Raw genomic sequence first — 22,359 nt, 5'->3', positions numbered from 1 at the left:
GCGCTGCCTTAGTGGGAGGTCCTGGTGGCCCACTTTAGCTAAGTACGTGAGGGTTTATGTTTCCTCCTGCTCAGTGTACGCCCAGTCCAGGGCTCCTAGACACCTGCCCAGAGGTAAGTTACAATCCTTATCCGTTCCACAACGGCCGTGGTCGCACCTGTCGGTGGATTTTATAACCGATCTTCCACCTTCACAGGGTAACACTACGATCCTGGTCATCCTGGTAGATCGTTTTTTCTATGTCCTGTCGTCTCTTCCCTTTGCCCGGTCTTGCCTACGGCCCTACAACCAGTGGAGGCCCACACGTCTTCTGGCACTATGGGGTGCCTGAGGATATAGTGTCTGATCGGGGTCCCCAATTCACGTCAAGGGTCTCGAAGGTGTTCATGGAACATCTGGGGGTCTCGGTCAGCCTTACTTCGGGGTTTCACCCTGAGAGTAATGGGCAGGTAGAGAGTTAACCAGGATGTGGGTAGGTTTCTGAGGTCTTATTGCCAGGACCGGCCGGGGGAGTTCGTGCCCTGGGCAGAGATGGCCCAGAACTCGCTCTGCCACTCCTCCACTAACCTCTCTCCCTTCCAGTGTGTATTGAGGTATCAGCCAGTTCTGGCTCCTTGGCATCAGAGTCAGACCGAGGCTCCTGCAGTGGACGACTGGTTCCGGCGCGCGGAGGAAACATGGGACGCTGCCCACGTCCACCTTCAGCGCGCCGTACTGCGCCAGAAAGTTGGCGCAGACCGTCACCACAGTGAGGCCCCGGTGGACAGGGTCTGGCTCTCGACCCGAAACCTGCCCCTCCGCCTGCCCTGCCGGATGCTGGGTCCGCGGTTTGTGGGGCCATTTAAAGTCCAGAGGAGAGTGAACAAGGTATGTTATAGGTTACAGCTTCACCCCGATTACCGTATTAACCCCTCGTTCCATGTGTCTCTCCTCAGGCCGGTGGTGGCTGGCCCACTCCAGGAGGCTGAGGTGCGGGAGGTTCCTCTGCCCCCTCTGGACATCGAGGGGGTCCCGGCATACTCCGTTCGATCCATCCTGGATTCGAGACGTTGGGCGAGGGGCCTTCAGTACCTCGTGGACAGGGAGGGGTACGGTCCGGAGGAGAGATGCTCCTGGTCCTCTGGGTCGTCCCCGAGGCCAGTGTTGACGCGCTGCTGGAGCAGAGATTGTTTGTTGTTATGCTCGTGGTTTATGAATTGGTGTGCAACCGTTTTTGTACCCATGTTTATTTTTATTATGAACTTCGGTTTTGGAGTTTTTTTGTTTTACATTATTAAACTACTCCATTATACCAAGTATCCTGCGCCTGACTTCCCTGCCACCTACACACATGACATGACACCATGTCGTTGGTATGTCTGCCTAAACCTCAAATGAATAGAAAAAATAAGCGCAGAATAAAATACAGAATTTGCATGGTGCTTATCTTTACCATTAATTTTGGATTGAGGCAAATAGATCTACATAACAAGTGCCCCGAGAGATTGTCTTATCTCATAAGACCACTCCAGTTGTGAGGTTGAAAACATGTAAGAGTGAGCACCTCCAATTTGTATTTGATAAAGCACCTCAATCACGTCTCTTTGACTCTCTAAGCACAGTGCAACAGTGACATCTGCCGGTAAAAGTCTGTAATAATGTTCCACAGAAATGGAGTTTTTTTGTACTTTTCTGCTTTAGTAGTCTGTACGCATAACTGTTCAAACCTCATATGTAACCGCTTTAAGCCAAAGGTTTTTATTTAAACTGCTATATATTATAACACAAAAAAACTAATGATGCGACTGAAAGTCTTTCAATAACAATGCAGCAACATTTCATATCAGACTCATACATACCAGTCAGTGTGTTTTACAAGTCTCATTTTATTATACTGCATGTTATGAAACAGCTGTGTTATTATTATCTGTGTAAGTTGCACGGATGTTCTATCATGGGTTGGTTCTGCACGACTGTATTTATCTTCGGTGCCCAGATGGACCAAGCTACAGCATGTGGGCTGTGTCTTGTTATAACACAGTTCTGCCAAATATACTACAGTATTTAGAAACTGTGGTTCTGCAAGGCATATGACAGATTCTGATACATTAACAACAAATCAAATCCAAATTTATTCATATAGCCCTTCGTACATCAGCTGATATCTCAAAGTGCTGTACAGAAACCCAGCCTAAAACCCCAAACAGCAAGCAATACAGGTGTAGAAGCACGGTGGCTAGGAAAAACTCCCTAGAAAGGCTAAAACCTAGGAAGAAACCTAGAGAGGAACCAGGCTATGTGGGGTGGCCAGTCCTCTTCTGGCTGTGCCGGGTGGAGATTATAACAGACATGGCCAAGATGTTCAAATGTTCCTAAATGACCAGCATGGTCCAATAATAATAAGGCAGAACAGTTGAAACTGGAGCAGCAGCACGGCCAGGTGGACTGGGGACAGCAAGGAGTCATCATGTCAGGTAGTCCTGAGGCATGGTCCTAGGGCTCAGGTCCTCCGAGAGAGAGAAAGAAAGAGAGAAAGAGAAAATTAGAGAGAGCACACTTAAATTCACACAGGACACCGAATAGGACAGGAGAAGTACTCCAGATATTACAAACTGACCCTAGCCCCCCGACACATAAACTACTGCAGCATAAATACTGGAGGCTGAGACAGGAGGGGTCAGGAGACACTGTGGCCCCATCCGAGGACACCCCCGGACAGGGCCAAACAGGAAGGATATAACACCACCCACTTTGCCAAAGCCCAGTCCCCACACCACTAGAGGGATATCTTCAACCACCAACTTACCATCCTGAGACAACAACACAAGTAAGTTCATTTAATATGCTCATCAAAGAACAAAATATTGTCATACAATTATTATTCTATTCTTCTGTTGTCACTGTTGGTTTCATGATTAGCAGAGGAAACTTACATAATGTGATACTTATACAGGAAAAGGGGCATGTGATATTTTTATGATAGCCTTCATGAAAATGTAAGCCCATTCGAGAATGCAGTGGCAGACATTATTATGGCTACAAGTAGATTTAAGCTACTAATATGACTCTTACAAATATGACCTTTACTAATATGACTCTTACTAATATGACCTTTACTAATATGGCTCTTACTAAGATGGCTCTTACTAAGATGGCTCTTACTAATATGGCTCTTACTAATATGGCTCTTACTAAGATGGCTCTTACTAAGATGGCTCTTACTAATATGGCTCTTACTAATATGGCTCTTACTAATATGGCTCTTACTATGACTCCTATTTGTCAATTCTTTCAAGAATGATGTTTGGCAATTTCACAATAGAGAAGTTTCATGTTGGTATGGCTCTTGCAGTGGCTGTGGACCCAACCTGAAGTTTTCCCTTTTTTTCTTGTCTGTGTTTCCAAATGCCATTGTAATGACTGTGTAATCACAATATGTAGGCCTGTAATAACAGCTTCAAGACCTCTTCCAGCTCCACAGGACCAATATGCCTCTGGGTGAGATGAGGACACACCTGCTGTCCGACTGATGCCCCAGAGGAGCCCCTGCCCTGTGATCCGGGAAACCCCACGGTGGGCATAGGCTAACAGTGTGGCTAAGGCCTAATTAGCAGGCTCTGACCCCTTAAAGAGCTGCTTCCTGCTGACAGGATGCTGCTCACGCACCCAGCTCTCCCATGGAACGTTGTTCAGAACAGTGGGAGAGGGCTGTGCATGCTCATTAGTTGATCCACAGATCTGTGTTCCACCCACACTCATCTCACCATCTTCCATTTTTTATCTGCATCAGGGTATCATATGGTTTTCCAGTAAATGGTGTTTGTGCCCATCCAGGTGAAGACAGATGTAGCGCAATCCTGGGTGGAGCACCAGGCATGAAGGTTGGATCTTTATCTTTCCTCTGGCATTCTAGGACTTGGTGTTCTGATTCTACTGGCCATCACATCCTTACCCTCGGTGGGCAATGCCCTCAACTGGAGAGAGTTCACCTGTGTAGAGTTCAGAATACATTTAAAAAAACACACAGCAAAGTAATTCACACTGTTGAATGCACCCAAAGTTAATTGCAAAGTTTTGAGTTTATTGCAACAGCTTGTCTCTCCAGTCAGGAGACAACAGCTTCTCCGCTGTTGAAAACTAAATGTTAGTCTAAAAGAAATGTGAGATAATGTCTATATGCTTTTTATAGTGGAGATCAAGTTTCTAACTTCCCTGCCTGGGCTGATGCGACAGTGGATTGCGCAGTCATGTGGAACAGAGTAAATAGGCATTTTAACTTCATAGATTTAGCCGGTGGCAATTTGTGGAATAGACACCGTCTGGAATACGGTTGTATTCATTGTACCCATTGTATAAAATGTATTATAAACTGTGTGGTTCAAAGCCCTGAATGCTGATTGGCTGACATCCATGGTATATCAGACCGTATACCACAGGCATGACAAAACAGTTATTTTTAAAGCTCTAATTACATTGGTAACTAGTTTATAATAGCAATAAGGCACCTCAGGAGTTTGTGGTATATGGCCAATATACCACTGCTAAGGGTTGTCTCCAGGAACTCTGTGTTGCGTTGTACATAAGAATAGCCCTTAGCCGTGGTATATTGGCCTCATACCACACCCCTATTGGCCTTATACCACACCCCCTCGTTCCTTATTGCTTAATTAAATTGTCAAAAGTGTAGCCCAATAAGAACTGAATGGTGAATAAATGTTGTGCCATTTTGGAGCCACTTTTAATTCTATTTTTCTTAACAATGGCATTATCAGGATTAATTTAGAAGTTTTCAGAAAACATCTTATCTGCTCACCATGCAGTTACTATTGGGCAAAAAATAACCCAAAACAAGCTGTAAATGCATCCAATGAGTTTGTAGAGTCACAAGCTTGATGTAGTCATTGCGTATAAGGAATATGGGACCGAATACCAAACGTTTGACTGCTTTAATACATAGTATTTATCCAAATACTTATGGCTTCATCACATGGCAAAACAGATATGTATGAACATATCCTAAAATAAAAAGGTGCTGTTCTGTACTGTTGCCTCATGAAACATTTGAGCTCAAATCCAAAATGCTGGAGTATAGAGCTACATTTGTCTATTTTAGCTTCACTGACCAAATACATGTGGAAGGGGGGTGTATATCACATCTTGTGTGTGCTGAAGACACTTTCCCTTCAGATAATTGTTCATTTCCCAGGTTGACAGCAGCTGTGTGTTTTGTGACCATGATGATGTAAGTTTCCCGTCTCCTTGCATAATGATGCTGTTGGGACTGACGCTCCACACAGATTGTCTGTCTGGAAGCGAAAGCAGCAACACACAGCTGAACAGAAAATCCACAGACTGTGCTGTCTAGATCTCTAGCACCATAAGGCTGTGCAAAGTCGAGGCAGAATCCAGGCACTTTAGGTTGGGAGCTCTTGTCAAGTGGTGGTCGACCAAAAAATTGTGACAGTCTTCTCCTTATCACTTTACCCAAGAGAAGCCTAGGGGTCTTGTCAAAGACTGAAGTTACAGGCTAAGATAATGCTATCATATCATACATCCTCAGGGAATTTGACACATTTTTCCTGTGTCTTTTCCTGTGTTGTTGGCTAGCTCCTCTGGACAACAGTGTCCTGGCGAATGAGTACATTTTCTATGCCAGGCGAAATCGCACCTCATTAGCTCATTGATATCAAAATAAACGTCACTAGAAAACAGCTAAAACAAATGCAAATGCAGCTACCTAGCGGTTATTCTGGCTGCACTTTTTGACATGACTAAGTTAGCCGTAGTTGGCTAGCTAGCAAGCAAGGGATAAGAACATTGCCAGCCAGTATGGCAATGGAATATTTAGAACGAACGACTGGGTCACATCCATAGAACAAAAAGACTGAACGACTGTCACGACTTCCGCCGAAGTCGGTCTCTGTCCTTGTTCGGGCGGCGTTCGACGTCACCGACCTTCTAGCCATCGCCGATTCACTTTTCATTTTCCATTTGTTTTGTCTTTGTTTTACACACCTGGTTTCAATTCCACAATTATATGTTCATTATTTAACCCTCTGTTTTCCCCATGGTTTCTGTGCATGATTGTTTTATGTTTGTTTGGTTCGTTATAGTGGGCTCGGTATTACGACATGTTATTGGAATATTTGAGTAAAGTTACTTGTGTTACTCATCTTTCCTGTCCTGCGCCTGACTCCTCTGCACCAGCTACACCCAGACCACTACAACGACTGGGTCGCGTCTCTAGCAACCCTAGATTTGTGTCCCGACTATGTCTTGTGGGAGGATGAAATAGTAGGAATACATTAATCAAAATAACATTCTTTATGAAAATATGTCAATCTTTATTTGACTATGTTGGTAACCGTTGTATAAAAGTGATAATACCCTCGAAGGCAGTGTTTGGAGGATATATTGGCAGAGGTGTTGTTAATGCCCGAGAATTTGTTTCGGGCCTATCACTTAAATAAGTGAATATGTCCAAACACTTGTGATTTCTAAAATACTTACTTTCATTTCTAAAATGTTAAAACAGATATGTATGAAAATACCCTCAAATAAAAGCTGACATTCTGTACTGTTGCTTAAAATGAAACATTCTATCTCAAATAAAAAAATCCTGGATTGTAGAGCAAAATTAAAAATGTTAGCGTCAGTGTCCAAATAAATATGGATATATAAATATAATAATAATAAATACTTATTTTACACCATATTTTGCAAATGAATTCATTAAAAATCCGACAATGTGATTTTCTGGATTTTTTTTCCACATTTTGTCTGTCATAGTTGAAGTGTACCTATGATGAAAATTACAGGCCTCTCTCATCTTTTTAAGTGGGAGAACTTGCACAATTGGTGGCTGACGAAATACTTTTTGCCCCACTGTATATCTGTGATACTTTTTGTGATTCGTTGTCATGTGAGTAATACAGTACCTGTTACGGTTTTCTAGGTGTGAAGGAGAGTCGGACCAAACTGCAGCGTGTAGATTGCGATCCATGTTTAATGAACAACGTAAACACGAATTAACACAACACTACAAAACAATAAACGTAACGAAAACCGAAACAGCCTATACTTGTGTTAACTAACACAGCGACAGGAACAAAGACACTAAGGACAATCACTAAGGACAATCACCCACGACAAACTCAAAGAATATGGCTGCCTAAATATGGTTCCCAAATCAGAGACAACGATAAACACCTGCCTCGGATTGAGAACCACTCCAGACAGCCATAGACCTTGCTAGATAACCCCACTAGCTACAATCCCAATACACACACACCAAAACCCCAAGACAAAACACACCACAATACAAAAACCCCATGCCACACCCTGGCCTGACCCAATACATGAAGAAAAACACAAAATACTTAGACCAGGGCGTGACAGAACCCCCCCCTAAGGTGCGGACTCCCGAACGCACCTCAAAACAATAGGGAGGGTCCGGGTGGGCGTCTGTCCATGGTGGAGGCTCCGGCGCGGGACGTGGAACCCACTCAGTTAATGTCTTAGTCCCCTCTCCCCGCGTCCCTGGATAGTCCACCCTCGCCGCCGACCATGGCCTAGTAGTCCTCACCCAGAAACCCACTGGACTGAGGAGCAGATCGTGACTGAGGGGAAGCTCGGGAGTGAGAGAAAGCTCGGGAGTGAGAGAAAGCTCGGGAGTGAGAGAAAGCTCGGGAAGGTAGGTAGATCTACCAGATCCTGGCTGGCTGGTGGTTTCAGCAGATCCTGGCTGACTGGCAGATCCTGGCTGACTGGCGGATCTGGCGGATCCTGGCCGACTGGCGGATCCTGGCCGACTGGCAGATCCTGGCCGACTGGCAGATCTGGAAGAGTCTGGTTGACTGGCAGATCTGGAAGAGTCTGGTTGACTGGCAGATCTGGAAGAGTCTGGCTGACTGGCAGATCTGGAAGAGTCTGGCTGACTGGCAGATCTGGAAGAGTCTGGCTGACTGGCGGATCTGGAAGAGTCTGGCTGACTGGCGGATCTGGAAGAGTCTGGCGGATCTGGAAGAGTCTGGCTGACTGGCGGATCTGGAAGAGTCTGGCTGACTGGCGGATCCTGGCAGACAAAGATCTGGCTGCTCCATGCTGACTGGCGGCTCTGGCTGCTCCACGCTGACTGGCGGCTCCATGTAGGCTGACAGCTCTGGCGGCTTCTTACAGACTGGCAGCTTTGGCGGCTCCGTGCAGACTGGCAGCTCCTTGCAGACTGGCAGCTCCTTGCAGACTGGCAGCTCCGTGCAGACTGGCAGCTCCGTGCAGACTGGCAGCTCCGTGCAGACTGGCAGCTCGGGCTGCTTCATGCAGACTGACATCTCTGGCTGCTCCATGCAGACTGACAGCTCTGGCTGCTCCATGCAGACTGACAGCTCCTTGCAGACTGACAGCTCTGGCTGCTCCATGCAGACTGGCAGCTCTGGCTGCTCCATGCAGACTGGCAGCTCTGGCTGCTCCATGCAGACTGGCAGCTCTGGCTGCTCCATGCAGACTGGCAGCTCTGGCTGCTCCTTGCAGACTGGCAGCTCCTTGCAGACTGGCAGCTCCTTGCAGACTGGCAGCTCGGGCTGCTTCATGCAGACTGACATCTCTGGCTGCTCCATGCAGACTGACAGCTCTGGCTGCTCCATGCAGACTGACAGCTCCTTGCAGACTGACAGCTCTGGCTGCTCCATGCAGACTGGCAGCTCTGGCTGCTCCATGCAGACTGGCAGCTCTGGCTGCTCCATGCAGACTGGCAGCTCTGGCTGCTCCATGCAGACTGGCAGCTCTGGCTGCTCCATGCAGACTGGCAGCTCCTTGCAGACTGACAGCTCTGGCTGCTCCATGCAGACTGGCAGCTCTGGCTGCTCTAAACAGGTGGGAGAATCCAGCAGCGCTGTAGAGGAGGAAGGCTCTGGCAGCGCTGAACAGACAGGAGACTCCAACAGCGCAGGAGAGGAGAAAGGCTCCGGCAGCGCTGGAGAGGCGAGGCGCACTGTAGGCCCGATGCGTGGTGCTGGTACTGGTGGTACTGAACCGAGGACACGCACAGGAAGTCTGGTGCGGGGAGCTGCTACCGGAGGGCTGGGGTGTGGAGGTGGTACTGCTTGAGCACCGAGCCTGCCCAACCTTACCTGGCTCGATGCCCACTCTAGCCCGGCCGATACGAGGAGCTGGAATATACCACACCGGGCTATGCACCCGCACTGGGGACACCGTGCGCACCACTGCATAACACGGTGCCTGCCCGGTCTCTCTAGCCCCCGGTAACCACAGGAAGTTTGCACAGGTCTCCTACCTGGCATAGCCATACTCCCTGTGAGCCCCCCCCAAGAAATTTTTGGGGCTGACTCTCGGGCTTCCATCCGCGCCGCCATGCTTGCTTCGCCAACCTCATTCTCCGATAACCTTCCGCGCACTGCTCCATCGAATCCCAGGCGGGCACCGGCACTCTCCCTGGGTCGACCGCCCACCTGTCTATCTCCTCCCAAGAAGTATAGTCCATACTGTACTCCTCTTTGGGCTGCTCCTGTTGCACCTGTTGCCTCTCCTGCTGCTCCTGCCTGTTGACACGCTACTTGGTCCGTTGGTGGTGGGTGATTCTGTTACGGTTTTCTAGGTGTGAAGGAGAGTCGGACCAAACTGCAGCGTGTAGATTGCGATCCATGTTTAATGAACAACGTAAACACGAATTAACACAAAACACTACAAAACAATAAACATAACGAAAACCGAAACAGCCTATACTTGTGTCAACTAACACAGCGACAGGAACAAAGACACTAAGGACAATCACCCACGACAAACTCAAAGAATATGGCTGCCTAAATATGGTTCCCAATCAGAGACAACGATAAACACCTGCCTCTGATTGAGAACCACTCCAGACAGCCATAGACCTTGCTAGATAACCCCACTAGCTACAATCCCAATACACACACACCAAAACCCCAAGACAAAACACACCACAATATAAAAACCCCATGCCACACCCTGGCCTGACCCAATACATGAAGAAAAACACAAAATACTTAGACCAGGGCGTGACAGTACCTTTCTGTGTGTAAACTAGACTAAGAAAAGCCAGTGGTCCCTCCTGTGGTAAGAGGCCTTCCTTTTTTGGCAGGGAAACTTTTATTTTTATAGTTATTTTGTTGTATTATTTGAACTCCTATATATAGGAGAAATTTGTAAGGAAAAATATTTTGGGGGGTTATTTTCAAAAGAGTTTCAATAATATTAATTTCCATGTCCTCTCTATGCCTGGATATGCCCTTGTCGAGAGGATCTACATTTCAAACTGTCCAAAAAAGCTATGGATATTTATATTATGTAGTTTCTTGCAATAGCCCTCTGTGACTTTAAAGAATATTTCTCTCAAATCTTTGATTCCTAAAAGATGTGTCCAGAGATTTGATCAAAGGTTAGATTAGTCTGAAATCCTAAATTGGATCAGGAATGAGCAGGGTCTGCAATACCTTAAGGACCCCTTATTCATGTCCTCATTACATGTAGTGTAACAAGACCACATGCAGTATCGGTGCATGGGTCAAATCCCTGGGGAAGCCAGAAAAAAATTGCCATATTACATCCTGTGTTGTGATAATTATGTTTTTTGCTTTATAACCTGTTAGTTCATACGCCTTGCCACCTTGATATATAGGCCTAAGGCAGAGACAATAAGAAGAATAAATTCAACCACACCTGTGTTTCATCACAAGTCCACAAAGCATATTGCATGTAACAAACATGGCCTACAGCATGGTCAAGCAAGTTAATGTTTCCGACATATTCGGAACAAGTTGCAAAGAAAACAGAAGCTGCCTCCATTATTCCAGGACCATTTCAACATAATCAAATAATATACAGTGCCTTCAGAAAGTATTCACACCCCTTGACTCATTCCACATTTTTTGGTGTTACAGCCTGAATTCAATTTTTTTATTTACACATCTACATACAATACCCCTTAATGACAAAGTGAAAACATGTTTTTAGAAATGTGTGCAAATTTATTGAAAATTAAATACAGAAATATCTCTTTACATAAGTATTCACACCCCTGAGTTGATACATGTTAGAGTCACCTTGGGCAGTAATTACAGCTGTGAGTCTTTCTGGGTAAGAGCTTTGCACATCTGGATTGTCAAATATTTGCACATTCTTTTTAAAATTCCTCAAGCTCTGTTACGTTGGTTATTGATCATTGCTTGACAGCCATTTTCAAGTCTTGTAATTGATTTTCAAGCCAATTTAAATCAAAACTGTAACTAGGCCACTCAGGAATATTCGATGTCATCTTGGTAAGCAACTCCTGCTGAAAGGTGAATTGGTCTCCCAGTGTGTTGGAAACCAGGTTTTCCTCTAGGATTTTGCTAGTGCTTAGCGCTATTCTGCTTCTTTTCACCCTAAAAACTCCCAGGTCCTTGCCGATGACAAGCATAACATCAACATGATGCAGCCGCCACCATCCTTGAAAATATGAAGAGTGGTTAGGTGTTGTGTTGCATTTGCCCCAAGCATACAGTGCCTTCAGAAAGTATTCAGACTTTTTCCAAATATTATTATGTTACAGCCATGTTAGTTTTTTTTACCTCAATCTACACCCCATGATGACAAAGCAAAAACAGGTTTTTAGAAATGTTTGCTGATATATACAAAAAAAAACAGCAATTTCACATTTCCTTAAGTATTCAGGCTTTGATGAAGCACTGTTTGCAGGGATTACAGCCTCCAGTCTTTCTTGGTATGACAAGATTGGCACACCTGTATTTGGGGAGTTTCTCCCATTCTTCGCTCTGGAGCAGGTTTTCATCAAGGACATCTCTGTTCATCTTTCCCTCGATTTAATTTACCACAGGTGGACTCCAATCAAGTTGTAGAAATATCTCAAGGATGCACCTGAGATCAACATCGAGTCTCATAGGAAAGGGTCTGAATACTTATGGAAATATATATATATATATAAATGCTGAGGATTGTTTTTTTTAATCCATTTTAGAATAATAAAGAGTCAAGGGGTCTGAATACTTTCCGAAGGCACTGTATCAGAGTAATCTAATATTAGAATCTAAAAAAAACAAGACCTTTAATTTACCACTTGGACAATAATTGTAAGTTAGTTGAATTTTAAGAAAAAATGTAATAAATTAGGAGCTTGTTCCTTACATTGGTGTGATAGGTAATACTTCGGACTTTCAAAATATTTATTTCAAATTGTGTTAATATTAAGTCAAATATTCAAGGAACAAAAGTTGATTGTCCAATCTTTCAAGAATCCCTGGGTTCTAAAACAGCAACATTTTCTCTCAGCCTCATGGCAAAATACAAACATAGCTTTGGGGGGGGTCACAGCACAGCCATAATCCTTTTAAACAGTACCAGTTCATATCAAAGTGCATTTCTGTGAAGGTAAAAAATAAAGGGAGGCAACATGGTTGTAACTACACATGATGACAACAAGGTCCAGACCTGTCATTTATTCTAATTTGAAAAATGTATAAATAAATAAAAAATATTTTGTACACAATAAAGAAAATCAATTATGAGTCAACATCTAAATATTGCTTCCAGCGTTGATCAAAGCTCATAACGCTTATATTATTGACCTGAGTTCCAATCGCGCCTGCCTCTTTGCCAAAGAGTCAAATCATGAACAGTGGATTGTTCATTATGTTCACCTGCATCCCCAGAATTGCCTCCTGGACTTGTCTTTTTAGCAGCAGATTCACCACTGTCTCAAATGGCTAACTCGGTCCTCTCGCAGCACAGACCAAGGGCCTGAGACGTGAAGTAGGCTCACTAGAGAAGGGTTTCTCAAACTCAGTCCTGGGTCACCCCCTGGGTGCACGTTTTTGTTGCCCTAGCACTACACAACTGATTCAAATAATCAAAGCTTGGTGATGAGTTGGTTATTTGAATCAGCTGTGTGGTGCTAGGGCAATAACCAAAACGTGCACCATGGGGCACTAGAGAAGTAGACAAAACTAGAGACGCAGATGACAGTGTGTTCGCGAGATGCGGGACAAAAGGCAATTTTAAAAACGTCCCATGACTCCTGCTGTGTCTACAGACATCCCCCAAACAAACAAAAACTGTCTCTCTGAGAATGAGTGCACAACTGGTATTCGCTTACTGATATGTCAATCAGGTGGCTAGCTGCCGGCAGAGACTTCTATTGCAGAAACGTTGAAGGGCTCTGGCTAGTATTCCTTATCCAAGAAGGATGAAGTAAGAAGCTAATGTTAAACGGAACCTACATCAGCTGGAGCAAACAAAAAATAGGCTACTAAGTTCTAATGATAAATTTGCTATACAGAGAGTAGGCTACTGAGACAGACAGTGATGTGGCGCTCCGTGGTGAGGGGGGAATACCCGTCACTATGCAAAATACACAGGTAGGCTATGATACAGTTTGTTAACACCCTCTGCTCTAAAATTCACTCATCGTACAATACATCATTCAAAACAACATTGTAGGCTACTTCGAAACAACACTGTATAACTCAAGATCTAAATGCATATCCCCCATGAAACTGATTGAGATCAAATGGTTGATATGCAGATGTGGCATGGACGTTTCACTGGTAAATCCTGAAGAATTATCATTCAATATTGACAGTGAGAAATGTGAAAGGAAAGAGACCACAAGGCTGTGAGCATAACGGTAAAGAAAAACATGTGCAGAATCGAAAGGATCCCCCGTCCATCTTCCATCCATGTGTATCCTCCATGTCAGATCTGAATCACCTCTCCCATGGTGAATGAAGGCCAGTAAACACCCATCACCACCAGGTGGGTTGGGGGTTGACTTTAAAAGGAGCTCATAATCCTCTTTCCCGAAGATGGCCAATTCTGTTTAATTTGCCACAACAACAAAAACAAGCATAAAACAGGGCCATCCGTTTTGACAACATTTCATTACCAGGATGTTGACTGAATGTACAGTTACTACTCATAAATAACATAGCACACACTTTTGGATTACATTAAATTTCCAGCATTTAACCCTTACTGTTTAGGACAGCCTGCTTTGGAATGAGAGACAGTAAATTTACCCGCCTGGATATGCTTGTATTTTTTTGCCGTTCTGTTTTCTTATAGCCTAATATTATTTGAGTTGGGAAAACATGTAATAGGCCATGGGGCTATATTTAAGCAATAAGGCACGAGGGGTTGTGGTATATGGCCAATATACCACAGCTAAGGGCTGCTAATCACGACGCAACACGGAGTGCCTGGATACCTTAGCCATGGTATATTAGCAATATACCACAAACCCCTGAGGTGCCTTATTGCTATTATAAACTGGTTACTGATGTAATTAGAGCAGTAAAAATAAATGTTTTGTCATACGCGTGGTATAGGGTCTGATATAGCACGGTTGTCAGCCAATCAGCATTCAGGACTCGAACCACCCAGTTTATAATTCATAGTTTATAACGGGGTGTAGGGAATGTCTCATCCAGGCAGGTTTATGGACTACACCCCTTTTTTGTTTCTTATATTTATTTATTTTTGAATCCAGGCTACTCTTTAAATGATAGGTCGCTGAAGTGAAATTGTCTAGTGATAAATAATTGGTCCGATATACTATAATATAGGCAGAAATATCACTTAGTTTCCACAATTGCCCCACTACTGGGTATTTTGAGGAACCCCCCTTGTTTAAATAACACCACCAAGATCTGCCACCAAGGAATGTGGCAGTCATGTGTTCTACTTTTAATTTCACTGTTCGGGATCCCTTCGTTCTAGTGGAGATACTTATTTTTGTGTTGATGATGTTTCTGTGTGCGTTTTGTATTGAAATGAAAAACAAAGAAGCGTTTCTGTCTGCAGTTATGGGTACGAGGAAAAGGTCAATTGAAATCAAGGTCTGTAGTGTTTTATATTGCCACTTTATATTCATAATGAAATCACTTAACATTATGATTTATAAAGTGAAGGGCTTAAACGGAAAAAAAATATTGACAGCTAAACAAATGGATTACAACATTGCCCTCCTCCAAGAGACCTACTTATCAGACAAGGAGCACAAAAAGCTTCAAATGGAATGGGTAGGTCATACTTTATTCTCCTCCTCAAAAATAAATGGTGTTTGTATACTGGTTAATAAGAGGTTGTCTTTTCCATTGAAAAAAAAGGTAACTGATTCAGAGGGTCAGTTTGTTATACATTTTACTTTTGCTAATTTGTATGCACCAAATGATGATTCCCCACAATTGATTAGTAGATGTTTCTTAGAGATTGCTAAGCATTCAAATACACATTGTGTGTTGGAGATGACTTTAATTGCAAAAAAAAAAGATTTGTCCATTATCTCCACATTTGGACAAGTCACGACCAGATGGTCCCATATTAAAAATATCTAGAGCAGTTCAATTTATCTGTGAAGAACAGGGGTTTATTGATATTTGGAGAAAGTTAAAACCAACAACAAAATAGTATACTTTCTTTTCAAATCCTCATGGAACTTATTCTAGGATATACTTTCTTATCACTCAGACCTTAACCTCATCAGGTAGAAAACTATATTATTAATAACATCACCATCTCAGATCATAGTCCGGTATCCCTAAAACTAAAGTTAAAAGACAAACCTGATAAACTTATTGCACTGCAACTTAAAAACCTTTTCGTTACAACAAGGAAATTGTCTGTTATTTTCCCTTAGTATAGAACCTCTGGTGGAATCTATTCGAAGTGCCATAAACATGAATGGGCTGCAGGTGGGGCCAAATGAACACAAGATATCTCTGTATGCCGACGATGTCATCATGTACATAGGAGGCTGAGACAACGATTCCAAAAATATTCAAATTAATAGGTGAATATGCTACATCAGGCTATAAAATTAACGTTGGAAAAACTATTGCAATGATGACATTTGGTGCCGGTCGAGATGGCTGCCGTTTTACGGGCTCCTAACCATCTGTGCTATATATACTTTAAAAAAAACATTTTTACATTGTTTGTAACTCTTTTATTTAAAACTTATTTTGTACATAATGTTGCTGCTACTGCAACTTATGACCAAAAATACCTTCTCTGCTGCCAATGACAGGAACGAATTGCAAAAATCAAAAGTTGCAAAAGTTGGAGACTTACATCTCCCTCACTAACTTTAAACATCAGCAATCTGAGCAGCTTACCGATCGCAGGGGTGTTGAATGGTAGTGTCCTGTCCTCCCAGGGCGTTGGCCTGGTGTAGGATCAGATAGGGTTAAAATAGGGAAATGGGGTAGTGCCTTTTTTATGAGTGTAGGGGGTTAGTTGGCAGGGTAAATTTTTCCTTTTACACGTGTATCAAAGTATAATGGATGTATTTATACTCCAGTCCTGTTGGTGGCACTAATGCAACACATTGGATGCCAACTTCTGTTAAACCCCACCAAAGAAGAACAGCACCAAAGACAAAAAAGCTTTCTCATTTTGACAACAGATGCTGGTCCAGCAGGATGAATTAATGAGTGAATATCACAGCCAATCAAAACACTGCTGCTTAAGTAATAATGTGAAACAATTATTCCACTACTATTGCAAATATATTATGGACATTTTCTGAAATTACAATGCAAAAATTATTTAAAAATCCGATGAGAGATATCATAAGGCTACCCTCACACAGCCGATTTAGAATTACATGATCCATTGCGAACGTGCATAAAGATGTTGGAATTCAGATATGACATCATTTTATCACTATGCACTGGTCGTCACTAGTTACCACAGCCACAAAGTCATAAACCCCGCCCATTTCTACAAGTTATCTTCAAAATTAGATTTTAAACCTAACCTTAACCACACTGGTAAACGTATGCCTAACTCAAACCTTTCTATTATTATATACTTCCTGCTGTTTGTATATATTTTTTTAACCTAGCCAATTTTACCTTTGTGGCTCTGGTAATTAGGGAAAACCCTATCCGCTGAATGTTTTAAATACAGCGCGAGACATGGTTCAATGCCCCCGAATAAATCATCACATTCTACTTTTTCGTTTTTTCTAATTGCTGGCACCTTGAAGCTAAAATTGGCGCAATGTGTATAGTGTGCTTTTGAACATACAAAAAAGGTAACAAGAGAGCAATGTACAATAAGGCGAATTTAGCAAAAAAAGGAATTTGTTGTAAGTGTATGTGGGCCGCATCTTTATGCACCTCCCCTATTGATGTTTACTGATCATGAAAAGCATGCAGTTTCTTGTATTAACTTTAATCTAAATGTGCGCAATTGTTTTGCATGGAATATTCGGAAATGTGGTTCTGACCATGCTCTTCAAGTGGTGATGATATTACAACCAAAAAGTTAATTTATTTAACAATCACTTAAAACAGCAGGCAGTGGTCAGTGGTTTTAGCGGAGCTGGGTGATCGATCTCCTTGCCGGGAAAGCAGGCAAATCGAACGTTCTTCACCTAATTGTGACGTTTTAATGATAACGACCTATTGGAGAAGACTGTGTTGTCTTTAGTAGAGATACATATTTAATTGTTGCAGACACACATCCCCATGACCCCGTGCCCTACTTTAGTGGGACCACTACTCGTGCCAATGAATTGAGGGATTTGATTGGTTACCTTTACTCACCCGAACTAACCGAGATGTTGCGTGAATGTCATTCGTTAAATCTACCAATGGAATTGAGGGGCGGTATCCGCCTCGCACAGTAGCGAAACGCTTGGAGGAACAGATCACTGTGTCGTGAGTAAACATTAGCAACAATAGTCGGCGGTTTGCCTTCAAAATAAAAGTCCCCAATTGATATACCGATACCAATACCGATGCAAACCGATAACGCTAAACAAGGTTGGAATGTTATATACATTCAACAAAATACAATAAGTAGTTAATTTGACACAATCGCACTATGAATGTATAGACTTCAGAACGGTGGGCACTTTATCCGTTTGCATGTTTCAATGGGTGACTTTTATTTTAAAGGCGAACCGCCGATTCCACTATTGTCACGCTGTTGCTCACGATACACACATTAGGAACGGTCTACTCTCCTTTCCGTTAGTTCTGGGCTGTGGACGCCAGCAGTGTTCTGTGACTGTACTAAGGGCCTTCAAAAGGAATTGAAAACCATGTCTGAGGTTTGGATCGAATTTATATTTTGTTTTACAATATATTGTGGCTAGTTACCATAACATGCATAGGTAGTTGTATTATTATTATTATTATTGTAGAGACCCGCACAGACAGCGGTTTGATTTCCTGGTCCAAGTGCAGTTTCACTAACATGTCGACTAGGCTTTGTCAGCTAACGGTAAATTAGCTTACTAGCTAGAACACAAGTAAAGAGCGTGTCGTTTTTGCCAAACTGGAGTTGGCACTTGACCTGGCACCACTAATTATAGTAACTTAGTTACTAGATATCCCCGTCGGTCTTGTGGCAATTTTGAATTCAACTTGATTAAGGTTATTGCCTTTAAAAAGGCGCAATGCCCTTGCTTCCACCCGATGAAACCACTATTTCATTTGTTTGACAGCTCAATATCTAGCAAGCTAATGTCACTGGCAAACCAGAGTGCCAGAGGATTGCCTGGCTTTGGCACTTCTGTCACCCTGCTTGAAGGGTGTGGTGCGGCTTTGACATAGCCCAAGGCACTGATTGTGTGTGGACTTCACACGCGCCTCTGTTGTATATGATTGCTTGCGTAATATCCTGGTGAGAAGAAGCATGTGAAAGTAATTATATCTAACGTTGACTAAAGTCTAGCTTGTTCTTATAGGGTGAAGTAAGACATTTTGCCGTTTTGCGCAGCTCTTATAATCACATGGTCACTCGAAGGAAAGAAGGTTCGCGCCCGGAACGCAGGGTCATAAACTCTCATTTAATAAACCCATTATTGAACAACTTGCAGAAAACAAATGGCAAGCAACTGTGTTTCTGGTTAGAGGAATGAATGTATATATAAATTAGTCACGTTATATCTGTTTACATATACCTAAATATGTATAGGTCTAAGAGGCTTCTAAACAGCTTCTACCCCAAGCCATAAGACTCCAGAACATCTAATCAAATGGCTACCCAGGCTATTTGCATTGCGCCCCCCGCTACTCTGTTTTATCTATGCATACTCACTTTAATAACTTTACCTACATGTACATATTACCTCAATTACCTCGACTAACCGGTGCCTCCGCACATTGACTTTGTACTGGTACCCCCTGTATATAACCGTGCTATTGTTATTTTACTGCTGCTCTTTAATTATTATTTTTAGGTATTTTTTCTTAACTGCATTGTTGGTTAAGGGCTTGTAAGTAAGTATTTGATTTTGATTTGAAAAAATTATGCAGTTCTATCAAATTGAAGGTAAAAGCACTGTTGGAGTTTCTCACATTTATTTTAACGGTTTGTACTTTGTCCCTTCAGCTCATGCCCTCTGCCTCTCACCTGGGGGCATATTCATTACGCATATTCTGTCGCAAAACATTTCGGAAGCTAACGAAACAGGGCGGAACCTAACTGAATTTGTCAAATAGAAACTCTCGTTTTACGTTGCTTGCTTCCGTTTGGTTCTTTAAAACGGTAAATGTTTCCGTAATGAAAACCCCCTTATAAAAGTTCACAGGTGAGTTGTAGCCAGGACGATAGATAATATTTTCATCAGTGAGTTTGGCAACCTGATCTGTCCTCCTATTGAAGCGGAGGCCAAAGCATATTGGATATCTGTTGTTTAGCTGAGTAGATTAGATTACATTGGTTTTAGCTGTGTCACATTTTTAGTGTGTTGCCTCACACATATTGCAACATTAAAACTCAAGACCTTGGCTGTTTAAAAAAAAAAAAAAATAGTTCAGATAATGTGTTTGTTTAGCCATTACCTTCAGGCCAGATTATTTTGTAGTTAGCTGCTAAACTCTCATACATAAGCACCATGCCGGGTTGTCTCCTTCCTTCTCTGCATCGACCTAGACTCAAATGAGCATTATATTTGCATTGATACACAATGCTTTTGTATCTGGCAAGACTGTAAATGGTGGGCAATGCTAAGCTTTTTCCCTGGAACTGTTTTGTGTATAACATTTACAATGTCTGAGTGAGCAGGTGCAAAGCTAATAGATGCACAACACCTTTTTGGAAATGTTTTTTATTGAACCCTTATCTAACTAGGCAAGTTAGTTGAGAACAATTTCTTATTTACAATGACGGCCTGCCCCGGCCAAACCCTAACCCGGACGACACTGGGCCAATTGAGCGCCGCCCTATGGGTCTCCCAATCACGGCCGGTTGTGATACGGCCTGGATTCAAACCAGGGTGTGTACTGATGCCTCTAGCACTAAGATGCAGTGCCTTAGACCGCTGCGCCACTCAGGAACCCCAAAACACTTAATGTCTTGTCTTTTAAAACCTGCCTTGGAGGCTGTACAGATAAGGGTTGGGTACTTTCCCCAGGTTATTACCTCTACTTGGACTCTGACCAGGGTGATTTGTAACCCAATCTTTCCTCTGGGTGGGTTGCAAAAGCAACATCCAGGCCATCTGACACCAAACATTTCAGTGACACTAATAATGGCTAAACTATAAGTGGAGGCAACAGACTGCCTATGTTCTTAGGCTATACAAAAGGAAAAGCAACCAGTGTTTTGTCTCTCTTCCCCCTTTGGCACAGTTGGCAGGGTGGCACATCCAGTGTGGCATTTTGTAGTGTTGCTCAAGCTCTGCCCACTCAGAGGACCATTGTACTGCTGGGGGGCCTGTTTTTTTTCTTTCTTGGCAGCATAGACCTCCTTTTCAGCAACAATGACTTGTTTCCATACTCAGTAGTTCTGGTTGAGGCCAGTTTCTATGTTCTGCCATTCTGGTCTCCAGTTGCTCACAATGGAATGTCATCTTGACTTTGTAGTTTGTAGTTTTACTGTCTGTAGGCTAAGCCAAATAGACCTATATGAGATCAAGGTTCAATGTATGCCAGTGCTGACTCAATTGCTATCCGGTGATTATCTAGCTTAACCTTTTTCTGACATAGATCTGCTGTAAGGTTGCTGGCATTTTGCAATGAGATTGTACAGGAACCTTTCATGTCTAAAGCCATCATATCTCTCCAAGTTCACTTGGAAGCAGCCATTTTCCGGTGTAGGCTTTTCTTTCTCTGTTTAGCTGACTTTAATCGCATATTTTGCTTCTATCCCACCCAGGCAGAATTTGATAAGGCTGCAGAGGAGGTGAAGCAGCTGAAGGCCAAACCAGCAGATGCAGAGATGCTCAGGGTTTATGCTCTGTTTAAACAGGCCAAAGTGGGCGATGTCAACACTGGTAAGCCAGCATCCAGTTCTTTGTGATACCCCTCAAGTGTAGATGGCTCATTGTATTGAGTATAGTCTGATTGTGTTTTTTACTTTGTTTCTGAAGCTCGTCCTGGGATGCTTGATTTCACTGGGAAAGCCAAGTGGGATGCCTGGGAGAAGGAGAAAGGTGTGTTTCCTGTAGTCCTGCCCACATTTAGATTGTAGAGGGCACGGTTCACCTTAAGTGATTTGTAATTTGCAGGGAATCAGATTTAGACAGCTGTGGATCCCTTCAGCTCAATGCATTTACAGTCATAAGTGTACTGGTTGAGCCAGACAATCTTTGAACAGTAACCTGTTATCAGCATGTTTTATGAATGTGTTTTCCCTTGTGCCTCTTATAGGAAAGAACCAAGAGGAAGCCAGGAAGGAGTACATTGCCTTGGTAGAGGAGCTTAAAGGGAAGTACGGAGTCTAAGAACCTACTGACTGGGTTCGACCGCTGGCAGTGTAGAACCATGACCTCTGTGGTCAGCCCACACCTCGTCCCTGTGAGATGCCTTAAATTCCATTAGTATGCCCTTTGCTACAAGACCTGGGGCAAATGCATATGTAAAATACTTTGTAATTCTAGAGGTGTGCTTGGTTTAGCGGAGTGATTTTAGTTGGCACTTTTTGGACTATTCAAATGGTACAAAACAAGAACTCAAGCCCACCTCATGTATTTTACATATGTGTTGGACCCAGGTATGTTTGCGACTGTATTGCATGCGAACGCTGTATGCCTAGTGTGGACCACCTATGGTCAAGCTGAGAATACAGGGCTGACAAGCCGCTGCTACGGACCGAGTCAAGCCGTCCTCCACCAGCAATTTCCTAGTGAACTGGTTGTACAGCCCAGGAACTCTATAAAGTCTACATTTGTTTTAACATTTCTGTTGTCATGCTTGGTTATTTCATGTGATGAGATCTTACTAACTTGTCTGACTCGGCACATTTAACTAAATGTGTATATTCAGTAAATATAAAACTGAAATCAAGAAGAATACTTTGTCACTTTACCACCCTGTTTTGTTGCACCATCTCCTTGGGACAAAGGTCTTGAGAAACACTCGTTTCTTGAATAATGCTTCCAACATCTTT

The 22,359-nt window shown here is 43.1% G+C and overlaps 1 protein-coding gene across 1 annotated transcript; it reads left to right on the top strand.

Moving 5' to 3' along the window:
* Positions 1–17,926: 17,926 nt before the first annotated feature.
* On the top strand, positions 17,927–22,148 carry LOC112225498 (acyl-CoA-binding protein). The gene is made up of 4 exons (XM_024389513.2): positions 17,927–18,073; positions 21,127–21,244; positions 21,341–21,403; positions 21,621–22,148. Exons 1-4 carry the CDS (start codon positions 18,065–18,067, stop codon positions 21,692–21,694), a joined length of 264 nt encoding a protein of 87 aa, XP_024245281.1. The 5' UTR covers positions 17,927–18,064; the 3' UTR covers positions 21,695–22,148.
* The last annotated feature ends 211 nt before the right edge of the window (positions 22,149–22,359 follow it).

Source organism: Oncorhynchus tshawytscha, linkage group LG26 (assembly GCF_018296145.1).
Source record: "Oncorhynchus tshawytscha isolate Ot180627B linkage group LG26, Otsh_v2.0, whole genome shotgun sequence".
Classification (NCBI taxonomy): Eukaryota; Metazoa; Chordata; class Actinopteri; order Salmoniformes; family Salmonidae; genus Oncorhynchus; species Oncorhynchus tshawytscha.
Note: the sequence above shows the minus strand (reverse complement) of the source record. Positions and strands in the feature narration are given on the sequence as shown.